Below are 12,035 nucleotides of genomic sequence, written 5' to 3' on the forward strand. Positions count from 1 at the left end.
ATTCTATAATTATTTTTCTCAACGTTTGAAACTACTTCAAGTTAATTTTCCCTGTTGGAAAGATCATTAGATCATTCTAAAGCGCTGTTTAGTTGGCATTAACTCGTCATGTTTGCTTGAATCTAGAAAACAAAAGTGGACTTACTTATACTCTTTAAAAGATAAAATATTTCTTTCAAATTATAGTCCATATTGAATAAGATAGTTTTTTATCAAATCCGAAATATTTCTTTACTAGATATTAAGCACATCTTGATTGCACAAATTTGTCATTTATTTATTTTTCCTAATATTTAAAATTTTAAAATTAATTAAACTTTTAAATCTTTCCTTCTTTAAAATCAATTTTTCTTTTTACCTTATATAAATTCTTTCCTTACCCGAATTAGGTAACAAAATCATAATTTCCCATATTTTTATTCCTAATATTTATGATTATTAAATCAATTAAAATGTATTTATTAAATACTTCCTAATTTATCAAATTAAAAATAATAAGATTACTATTATTGTGAAGAAGGATATGATAGCAAGAAAATTCAAAAAGCTCCTAAAATTTCTAGGCCAAGTGAACAAAGATGTTCAAAAAGTTCTAAGCAAACAAGACAATATCGTGTGTTTTTTTCCTTTCTATTTTACCTAAAATAAAAATATTATTTAAAAATTAAAAAATTAAAATTTGGTTTTTATGAAAATAAACAAGACGTTCCCATTAGATTTTATATAGGGGATGTCAATGATTCTATGAAACTCAACTGAAAACCAAATTAACAGGACCTTTCCAACCGATTATTAGGTTTTTCTTGATAAAGTTATAGGTCCGATAAAAATCTATGACCGCAACGAATATTTAGGGTAATTTTTTTATTTTTTAAATAAAATAAAAAATACCTGATCGAACTGAATAAATTTATATTTATATATATATATATATATATATATATATATATATATATATATATATATATATATATATTATACTAAGTTTAAAAATAATAAAGCATTAATATAATGTTAATAGAATTGCAATTAATTTTTTTCTAATATTTTTAATTTGGAATTTATTACACAATTTATAATGGAATGTTATTAGAAACAACAAAAAAAATCTTGACTGAATAAACCTCAAAATAAAGAGACATATACGCATTTAGATCAAAAGAGAAAAGATGGTGGTAAATAAAAAATTTACTTAGCAATTTTTCCCCCTTACAGTTGATATTATTCTTCTCCTTTTATATCAAATTAAAATAATAATAATAATAATAATAATAATAATAATAATAATAATAATAATGTAGGTAGCATAAAAGGAAAAATAAAATGTTGAAAGTCCTGAATTGTGATTTCGCCAGGAAGGTTTAACAAAGAAATTTTTAAGTACTTAGGTGATATTTCTATTAGCTAAAAGCCTGCAAATCGGTTCATTGAAAATGTGGCATTCGTTCTTTACCAAGTTAGCAAAATAGGATCAATATTATCTTCATAAGGAATTTAAACTATTTTTCTTAAGTACTTATTTTATAACTCAAAATATATTTAAAAATAATATTAAGTAAATTTTTAAATTTGCGCTCATTGATTTGGAGTATGAATGTATTCTAAATGAATTGTCATTATTTTATTGTATCTTTGAAATATATAAGTCCTCATAAATCATAATAAGACATTTGAAAACTTCTACATGATAAGATTTTTTCATTTATTGAGCTAGCTAAATGGGATGGCATTAATCATTTCAGGAATTTTTCTTTAATTTTTATTTTATAATTATGTATAATTCAAACACATTATCTCCAGGTGCGCGTTTTGTGTGTGTACTCATATCAATAAACACCTAATTTACAAAGTATATAAATTTATTGTATTCATAAGAACTTATGATTTTTCTTAATTTTCATTTATTAACTCAAGCTAATTTCCAATAAAATATTACTCTTTGAGATAGGGTACACGCGCAATGCGCGTATCTTAAGATTAGTTATACTATAATAGCAAAATTAGACTAGTTGCGATTGTTTTCAAATAAAATTATTTACTAGTGTTGGCTCAATATTATTAGTAAAAATTGGCGTTTCTATATTTTACTACTACTGTATTTTAAATGAAAGTATATAAAGATAAAACTTATTTTCAATTGTACCAAAAAAACAACTTATTTTCAAATATATGGACATTTTTTATAAATAAAGTTGTAACAAATATTGAAATCTTTAAAGAAGAAGAATTGCTTGGTAAAATTTCTATATTCATAGCAATTGGACCAATTCCTGTTCCTCAACCCCCTATACTAAGCCCAGCCCACGAGCCTCTCTCTGAAACCCTACTTATTATCGCCGCCTTGAATTTTCTGTCAGATTTATTTTTATTGGAAAAAGACATTTCTTTTACGCCAACAATAAATCTGACTTTTATTTTTTCCATATTTACAAGGTGTACTAGTAGTCGTACCCGCACAATGCGCGGTCAATATTTAAAAAATATTAATTAAATTAAATTAGGATCAGGCTTGTTTGATCCTATTAGATCGTATTACTTTAATAAAATTCAATTGTCATCTTGTTTGTCAATACGATATACTCAATAATGAAATCTCTATTAAATCAAACGTACTTATATAGTCAGTGAATAACTTTTTTGTTCTATTTTTCTTTATTATATTAAGCAATATTTAGTATTCGTTTTCTTTTTGTAATATATGAGAAGATATATAATTTATTACTATTGAATTTTTTTTATTTTAAATTTTATTCTGTTGTTCTTAATAATATTATCTAAATTTTAGTGAATAAAATCTATGTTAAACTAACGGGACTTATACATGCAGCGCATCGAATAACGTTTTTGTTATGTATTTTTCTTTATTATATCTTTCAATATTTAATACTATTACTTTGTTAATAGAAAGTTTCATTAGCATATTACGTTATTTAATATTTTTCTCTGAAGTTTTTTTTATTACTTTATTTTTATTTTTTTATTTTTAAATAATTTTAAAACTCCAACTTAAAACTACTCCCCAATTTGAATTAGTAATTTATTATTTTTTCAATTTTGTTTTTTATATTAAAATTATATTAAAACTCCAACTTGAACTACTCCCCAATTTGAATGGGTAGTTTTTTTTTCCTCTTTTTTCGTTTTTATAGCTTTTTTATTTTAAAATAATTTAAAAACTCCAACTCGAAACTACTCCCACCCAATTTGAACAGGTAGTTACTTTTTTATATATTTTTATTTTTATTTTCTAATTATAGTTAATTATAAGATATTTATTTTTATTTTAAAACTATTTTAAAACTCCAACTTGAAACTACTCCCCGATTTGAATGGGTAGTTTTTCTTCTCTCTTTTTTTTTTTTGTTTTTTTATAGATTTTTTTTGCTTTTTTATTTTAAAATAATTTAAAAACTCCAACTTGAAACTACTCCCACCCAATTTGAATGAGTAGTTTTTTTTATATTTATATTTTCGTTTTTTATATAGTTAATTATAAGATATCTATATTTATTAATTCAAATAAAGTAATCAATTAATATATATATATATATATATATATATATATATATATATATATGAATATATTCATATATATGGTAGTTTTATATTTTTTTTTATTATTTTCGTTTTTTATATATATTTAAATTCAAAAAGAATAACCAATAATTAATTATTAACTAAATAATAAATTTAGTAACTAATTATGTCATGTGGCTTTTTTTTAGGCTGCCACTTGGCTTAACGAAAGAGATTTTTTCACTCCTTTTAGTAATATATAGATTCTGTTGTTCTTAATAATATTATCTAAATTTTAGTAAATAAAAACTTTGTTAAACTAACGGGACTTATACAGGCAGCACATCGAATAACTTTTTTGTTATGTATTTTTCTTTATTATATTTTCAAATATTTAATGCTACTACATTGTTAATAGAAAGTTTCATTAGCATGTTACGTTATTTAATATTTTTCTCTGAAGTTTTTTTTTTTTATTTATTTTTGTTTTTTTATTTTCAAATAATTTTAAAACTCCAACTTAAAACTACTCCCCAATTTGAATTGATAATTTATTATTTTTTTATTTCGTTTTTTATTTTAAATCTCACATTTGAAACTACTCCCGATTTGGATAGGTAGTTTGTCTTCTCTTTTTTTCGTTTTTTATAGCTTTTTTTTTTGCTTTTAAAAAATAATAATTTAAAAGCTCCAACTTGAAAATACTCCCACCCAATTTGAATGGGTAGTTATTTTTTTATATATTTATATTTTCGTTTTTATATTATAGTTAATTATAAGATATCTATATTTATTAATTTAAATAAAGTAACCAATATATATATATATATATATACACACACACACACACACACACACACACATATATATATATATGGTAGTTTTGTATTTTTTTTTTATTTTGGTGTTTTATATATATTTAAATTCAAAAATAATAACCAATAACTAATTATTAATTAAAAATAACTACCAATTTGAATGGGTAGTTATTTTCTTATATATTTATATTTTCGTTTTTTTATTATAGTTAATTATAAGATATCTATTTTTATTTTAAAATTATTTTAAAACTCCAACTTGAAACTATTCCCCGATTTGAATGGGTAGTTTTTCTTCTGTTTTTTTTTCGTTTTTTATAGGTTTTTTTTTTATTTTAAAATAATTTAAAAACTCCAACTTTAAACTAATCCCACCCAATTTGAATGAGTAGTTATTTTTACATATATTTATATTTTGATTTTTTTATTATAGTTAATTATAAGATATCTATATTTATTAATTAAATTAAAGTAACCAATATATATATATATGGTAGTTTTGTATTTTTTAATTTTCGTTTTTTATATATATTTAAATTCAAAAATAATAACCAATAACTAATTATTAATTAAAAATAACTACCAATTTGAATGGGTAGTTATTTTCTTATATATTTATATTTTCGTTTTTTTATTATAGTTAATTATAAGATATCTTTTTATATTTTAAAACTCCAACTTGAAACTATTCCCCGATTTGAATGAGTAGTTTTTCTTCTGTTTTTTTTTTCGTTTTTTATAGCTTTATTTTTTTTTTTGCTTTTTGATTTTAAAATAATTTAAAAATTCCAACTTGAAACTACTCCCACCCAATTTGAATGGGTAGTTATTTTTTATATATATATTATTTATTTTTTTTTATTATAGTTAATTATTAATATAGATATAGATAAGAAATCTATATTTATTAATTAAATTAAAGTAACCAATTAATATATATATAACCAATTATATATATATATATACATATATATGGTAGTTTTTTTAATTATTTTCATTTTTTAGATATATTTAAATTAAAAAGAATAATCAATAACTAATTATGTCATGTGTCATTCTATTGTTCTGCTATTTGGCTTCATGAGGTGCTTTTGTCTTCTGCTTTTAATTATAGATAGATAGATTATATTTTGATTTTTTTATTATAGTTAATTATAAGATATCTATATTTATTAATTCAATTAAAGTAACCAATATATATATATGGTAGTTTTGTATTTTTTAATTTTCGTTTTTTATATATATTTAAATTCAAAAATAATAACCAATAACTAATTAATAATTAAAAATAACTACCAATTTGAATGGGTAGTTATTTTCTTATATATTTATATTTTCGTTTTTTATTATAGTTAATTATAAAATATCTTTTTTTATTTTAATTATTTTAAAACTCCAACTTGAAACTGTTCCCCGATTTGAATGGGTAGTTTTTCTTCTGTTTTTTTCCGTTTTTTATAGCTTTATTTTTTTTTGCTTTTTGATTTTAATATAATTTAAAAATTCCAACTTGAAACTACTCCCACCCAATTTGAATGGGTAATTATTTTTTATATATATTTTTTTAATTTTTTTATTATAGTTAATTATTAATATAGATATAGATAAGAAATCTATATTTATTAATTAAATTAAAGTAACCAATTAATATATATATATATATATATATATATATATCATACATATATACATATATATGGTAGTTTTTTTAATTATTTTTATTTTTTAGATATATTTAAATTAAAAAGAATAACCAATAACTAATTTAATAACTAATTATGTCATGTGTCATTCTATTGTTCTGCCATTTGGCTTCATAAGGTGTTTTTGTCTTCTGCTTTTAATTATAGATAGATAGATCTTTTTTTATTTTAATTATTTTAAAACTCCAACTTGAAACTATTCCCCGATTTGAATGGGTAGTTTTTCTTCTGTTTTTTTCCGTTTTTTATAGCTTTATTTTTTTTTGCTTTTTGATTTTAAAATAATTTAAAAATTCCAACTTGAAACTACTCCCACCCAATTTGAATGGGTAGTTATCTTTTCATATATTTTTTTATTTTTTTTATTATAGTTAATTATTAATATATATATAGATAAGAAATCTATATTTATTAATTAAATTAAAGTAACCAATTAACATATATATAACCAATTATATATATATATATATATATATATATATATATATATATATATGGTAGTTTTTTAATTATTTTTATTTTTAGATATATTTAAATTAAAAAGAATAACCAATAACTAATTTAATATCTAATTATGCCATGTGTCATTCTATTGTTCTGCCATTTGGCTTCATGAGGTGCTTTTTTCTTCTACTTTTAATTATAGATAGATAGATTATATTTTTTTTTATAGTTAATTATAAGATATCTATATTCATTAATTCAATTAAAGTAACCAATATATATATATATATGGTAGTTTTGTATTTTTTAATTTTCTTTTTTATATATATTTAAATTCAAAAATAATAACCAATAACTAATTATTAATTAAAAATAACTATCAATTTGAATGGGTAGTTATTTTCTTATATATTTATATTTTTGTTTTTTTTATTATAGTTAATTATAAGATATATTTTTTGTTTTAATTATTATAAAACTCCAACTTGAAACTATTCCCCCATTTGAATGGGTAGTTTTTCTTCTGTTTTTTTCAGTTTTTTATAGCTTTATTTTTTTTTGCTTTTTGATTTTAAAATAATTTAAAAATTCCAACTTGAAACTACTCCCACCCAATTTGAACGGGTAGTTATTTTTTTATATTTTTATTATAGTTAATTATTAATATAGATATAGATAAGAAATCTATATTTATTAATTAAATTAAAGTAACCAATTAATATATATATATATATATATATATATGATAGTTTTTTTAATTATTTTTATTTTTTAGATATATTTAAATTAAAAAGAATAATCAATAACTAATTTAATAACTAATTATACTATGTGTCATTCTATTGTTCTGCTATTTGAATTAATGAGGTGCTTTTGTCTTTTGCGTTTAATTATACAAGAATATTCGATGAGTCAAAATTTTGAACCGTTGGGGGGTGAATGACGTGTTATAGCCAATAGTTATATGACACGGCAGGCGTCTTTATCTTTTGCGTTTTGGGGCCTAAAGTAATATTTGGAGAAGGGGAAGGACTAACAAATTAAATAAATTTTAGGGGTCTACAAAGTAAACTAAACTAAACGTCTACATCTGCCGACAGCCTATAATCAGTTTGTACTTTGTATGTAAACCTAACCTAATGAATGCCTACTCTCCCCTCGGATACAAGAAGATCTATATCAAAACACTCATCTTTTCTTTATCTTATATTTCTAATCTGAAGCGTTATGCCTACTTCTCCCAATGAATACCTCAATTCAAAACCAAGATCTACCCTTATAAAAAAACACATCTTGACTGCAGATTTGAGGTTGGTTAATTTGTCATCACTTTTAATTTTCTCCATAAAATGCTGATTTATTTTCTTGGTTCAGAACATAATTTCACTCCTTTTTTTGGTTCTAATTCGTTCGTATGAGTTACTGATTTAGGTATCTGTTAGATCTTATATAATGGAATTCGGTTATGATATTATAATTTAATTTGTTTATTTGTAGCAAGGTTCAATTTTTATTGGATGAAGTATCTTCAAAAAATTCCCGATGTATTATTTGTGCCTAAATTTATTCTTGTTGTATTTTGTTTGGTTGAAATTGTTTGTTATGATTATCCGAACAAATGTTGATTTAGATCTTAAATAATGGATTTTTGGTTGTTTTACTTGAAATCTAATTATTATTCTTTGGTTAGTATCAAGATTTACTTTTTAGTCGTTTTACAAATTATATTTTCCTCTTAAATTTCCAATCTTTTCTATTGTTTTGGAACTGATATTTTCTCCTTTTGTTTTTGTTCAAATTCTTTGGTATGAGCTGCTCATATTGTTTTGGTTTATATCTTTTGTAATGCATGATAGGTTTTTATATCACTCTATTTGACCTGACTTCCATAAAATTTCTGTTTTAGATCTTTTCTCATGGTCGTTTTATTTTGACAATAGGATTCACAGTATTTACTTTTGTATGCTCAGACTGCAGAAAACAGTCCAAAATGCAGAAATCTATATATAAATCCCACCTTCTAAGATTTACGATTGCAGTCAAAATAATGTCAAGTCAACAAAATAGCTCCACAAGCTGCTGACTTATGGCTTAAACTGTAGCCCAAAACTGCATATGTTTTGCAGCCATAATAGTGCTGAAATTTGGCTTCAGTTGAGCAGATAGCCCTTGGTTACAACTGGAACCAGAACTATAAGTTTGCTGCTAAATTGCTGATCAAACACAGTTGATTTTGGACTGTTCAGCAACATAAAAAATTATGCATCAATCAGTTGAACCTTTGTTTTGATTAAGGTTGAAGCATTTGATATAATGCATCAACAATGTCCCGCAGCAGTATTAAGGTAACAGGATTAAAACTCCAAACTTTCAACTCTTGTTCATCTGGTTCATATTTGAGCATCTTGAGCTACCTGAGCAGCCTGAGCAACCCTAGCACGGTTAGCAGCGTCCTTTTGCCGTTTGAGAACACACTCCTTCTGCAAGTGATTGGCAAGTTCAGTCTGGTTGGGCAGTTCCTTTTTACACCATGAGCAGCTTACCACTATCTTCACAACCTTGTTTGGTTCTTGTGCCTTTGGTTTTGCCATGATCTGTTAATCAGAACGTTGTCAGTGTTTTTCAAATTTTATTGAAGTTGTACAAGTTTTAGTTGTAAATAGTCCTAAAAAACTTATATAAATCAGCTAAACAATGTCTGAAAAACAGACACTAATCACAACGTAAAACCGGCCCAAAAACGCTCACCTCTAGAACAGCTGTGAACCTGTCCCTTGTTCCATAAGAAAACACCTTAAAATTCTAGTGGCTGCTGGTAGCTAAATTAGTGGGACAGATTTTCCATCCCAATATTCCTTCTTCCACTTCCAGAAAAATTCTAAAACCATTTGCTATATAAAGCTAATTTTGGACAATTGAGCATTGGGCAAAGTACAAGACTTCACTATACACACAGACATGGCCAACAACTACAATCAATTTCTCCTTCTGTTATTACCTTTACTTCTTCACATTCACTATGGTAATTCTTCTTGTACTTCTTTCAAATCTTGACTAACTTCTAGACCAAATACAATTGTGTTTTAAGCTATGTTGCGTGAACGCTCCAAAATGATGTCGTTCCCGTGTTGGATCCTTCAAAAATACATTACTTTTGAAGGACCCGACACACACCCGGCAACATTTTTAGAGAATCGGAACAACATAGATTTTAAGCTGGGAGATACTCAATTCTAGTACTAAAAATTTGTTTTCAAACCTATATTAGTGTAAATAAATTTTACACCATCTATGCAATTTAACATGTTATTGCTGGTTTTTTTACTTTATTTTCCATGTTATCAACTTAACCATCTACACAAACATATCATGCTTATAATTATAAAAAGTTACTACATATTATTGTATGCAACTCAACCTGATGGTGTAACACTATTTTATGTACACTATCATTACATAAAACTTAAATATACTATAGAAGAGACTATTCGTAACCTTTTTCGCTTATTTTCCCTAGTAGTAAAGATCATCTATTATTGTACTAATTGCTGAGTTTTAATTGCAGTAAGAAGTGAACTCCAATTGAACTACTACTCAGAGAGTTGCCCAAGAGCTGAAGAAATAATCAAAGAACAAGTGGCACAGTTGTACCACAAGCATGGCAATACAGCAGTTTCTTGGATCAGAAATCTTTTTCATGATTGCATGGCTAAGGTAAATATTAATTAATTCTCCAATTAAAAGTAAATTAATAACACTGCTAGCTACAACATTTTACAACAATAACAATAAACTCAATGAAATTCTATAAGTGGGGTCCGAGGAGGGCCCCACTTACTCTACTTTAAGAAGGTAGAGAGGTTGTTTTTGATAGACATCGGCTCAAAAAAAGATGAAAAAGCAGTAACAACAACAAGATACCAAGAAATCTGAAGCAAAAATTAATAAGAAAACAGCAGACCAATTTAAAGTAAAAACTATAAACATTATGACCAATTTGAATACTAATATGCTTTTTTCTTTGCAGTCATGTGATGCATCAATATATTTGGACACAGCAAATGGACAGGAATCAGAGAAGGCATCTCCAAAAAACTTTGGAATGAGAAATTTGAAGTATGTATTAAAAAGGCACTTGAGAGTGAATGTCCTAATCCTGTTTCTTGTGCTGATATTGTTGTTCTTTCTGCTAGAGTTGGTCTTCTCTGGGTAAGTTGATCAAAATTATTTTATATTGTTAGTGTATTTTAATTTGTTGAAGTAGAGTTTTAGAGCAACGGTAAAATTGTACTCAGCTTGAAAAGAAAAGAAGCCTCAAGTTGATAAGTCATCATGTTCGATAATTTCGAAAGAAGAGTTGAGGGCTGATCTACAACCACGCTATCACTCATGGCACACATGCTATATGTGTGATGCCGACACCCTGATTTTGATATCCACTCTAGACTATTTACTTTATTTATGATCTTCTAACAGCCATCACGTTATTTTATAATAACTATGCTATTTATGTTAAAGTTAGCCCAATTTTCCTTCTTCCACTTCCAGAAAAATTCTAAAACCATTTGCTATTTAAAGCTAATTTTGGACAATTGAGCATTGGGCAAAGTACAAGACTTCACTAGACACACAGACATGGCCAACTACTACAATCAATTTCTCCTTCTGTTATTTCCTTTACTTCTTCACATTCACTATGGTAATTTTTCTTGTACTTCTTTCAGAGTTTTAAGCTATGTTACGTGAACTCCAAAATAATATCGTCCCCGTGTTGGATACTCCTAATATCGTTCCCGTGTTGGATACTCCAAAAATACGTTACTTTTGTTGGATCCCATTTGTCTCTCCCTCTACGAAGAAAAGCTTGAGGCAACTGAATGTCTTGCAATTTTTTTGCTTGCTATCATCTCTCTTCACAATTTTACGAGTCTTTAAAGGAATTAAGAGTTGGTTTCTTTAGATATAGTGTGATTATTTTGGATTCTTTATATTTTCTTCCAAGATTTCTGGGGTCAAAAAAATATGAAATAAACCCAGCAACAGCATCTGCTCGTCAATGGTGACATCAGTCGCAGTCCAAAAGCATAAAACTGATCGACCGATAATGATCCTCTATTCCTAAAGACAAACCACAATCAATCACAGAAGCAAGTCTTATCAAGATTCGTCCATAATCATATATCTCGAATTCAAGTATTACAATAAATTTTTGTTTGGTAGAAAGTGCTTTACGCTGATGTAGGACTGTATGGTGGGCCGGGCCCGAACCGGGCCGGGCCCGTGGTCCTAACGGGCCTGATGGGCTGGTCCAGGTAGGTCGGTCTTAATGGGTCTTTAAAGCCTGTGGTGGGCCGGGTCTCCTTAGAAAGCCCACGAGCTCGGGACCAACTGCCTAAGTTGGGCCTGGGCCGGGCCTAGTGGGCCTTACGGCCCCCAAACATTATTTTAACAGGTCTAGCCGTTTGGGCTGCAATTTTGACCGTTTGGATGTTTAGAAAATAGCCATTTGGCCCCCAAACTTTATATAATTATACTTTTTCCCAATTCTCAACTA

The 12,035-nt window shown here is 25.9% G+C and overlaps 1 protein-coding gene across 3 annotated transcripts; it reads left to right on the forward strand.

Moving 5' to 3' along the window:
* The first annotated feature begins 7,598 nt into the window (after positions 1-7,598).
* LOC104244798 (peroxidase 21-like) lies at positions 7,599-10,811 on the forward strand. 3 transcript variants are annotated; one of them, XR_715583.2, is made up of 4 exons: positions 7,599-7,791; positions 8,452-8,826; positions 10,047-10,195; positions 10,509-10,811. XR_715583.2 is itself a non-coding variant. In XM_009800292.2 (3 exons), the coding sequence occupies exons 1-3, from the start codon at positions 9,440-9,442 to the stop codon at positions 10,692-10,694; spliced, it is 399 nt and encodes a 132-aa protein (XP_009798594.1). In that variant the 5' UTR covers positions 8,833-9,439; the 3' UTR covers positions 10,695-10,811. The 3 variants fall into 3 exon arrangements, 1 of the variants encoding a protein (XP_009798594.1); XR_715582.2 differs by lacking the exon at positions 8,452-8,826 and having other exon boundaries at positions 7,601-7,791; XM_009800292.2 differs by lacking the exons at positions 7,599-7,791; positions 8,452-8,826 and adding an exon at positions 8,833-9,503.
* The last annotated feature ends 1,224 nt before the right edge of the window (positions 10,812-12,035 follow it).

The sequence above is a fragment of the Nicotiana sylvestris genome, chromosome 7 (genome assembly GCF_000393655.2).
Source record: "Nicotiana sylvestris chromosome 7, ASM39365v2, whole genome shotgun sequence".
Lineage (NCBI taxonomy): Eukaryota > Viridiplantae > Streptophyta > Magnoliopsida > Solanales > Solanaceae > Nicotiana > Nicotiana sylvestris.

Coding starts and splice junctions, on each gene's coding strand:
- LOC104244798 (XM_009800292.2), top strand. CDS start 9,440: ATGGCCAACAACTACAATCAATTTCTCCTTCTGTTATTACCTTTACTT. Junction 9,504..10,046: donor ACTTCTTCACATTCACTATG/GTAATTCTTCTT, acceptor TTTTAATTGCAG/TAAGAAGTGAACTCCAATTG. Junction 10,196..10,508: donor TTCATGATTGCATGGCTAAG/GTAAATATTAAT, acceptor TTTTCTTTGCAG/TCATGTGATGCATCAATATA.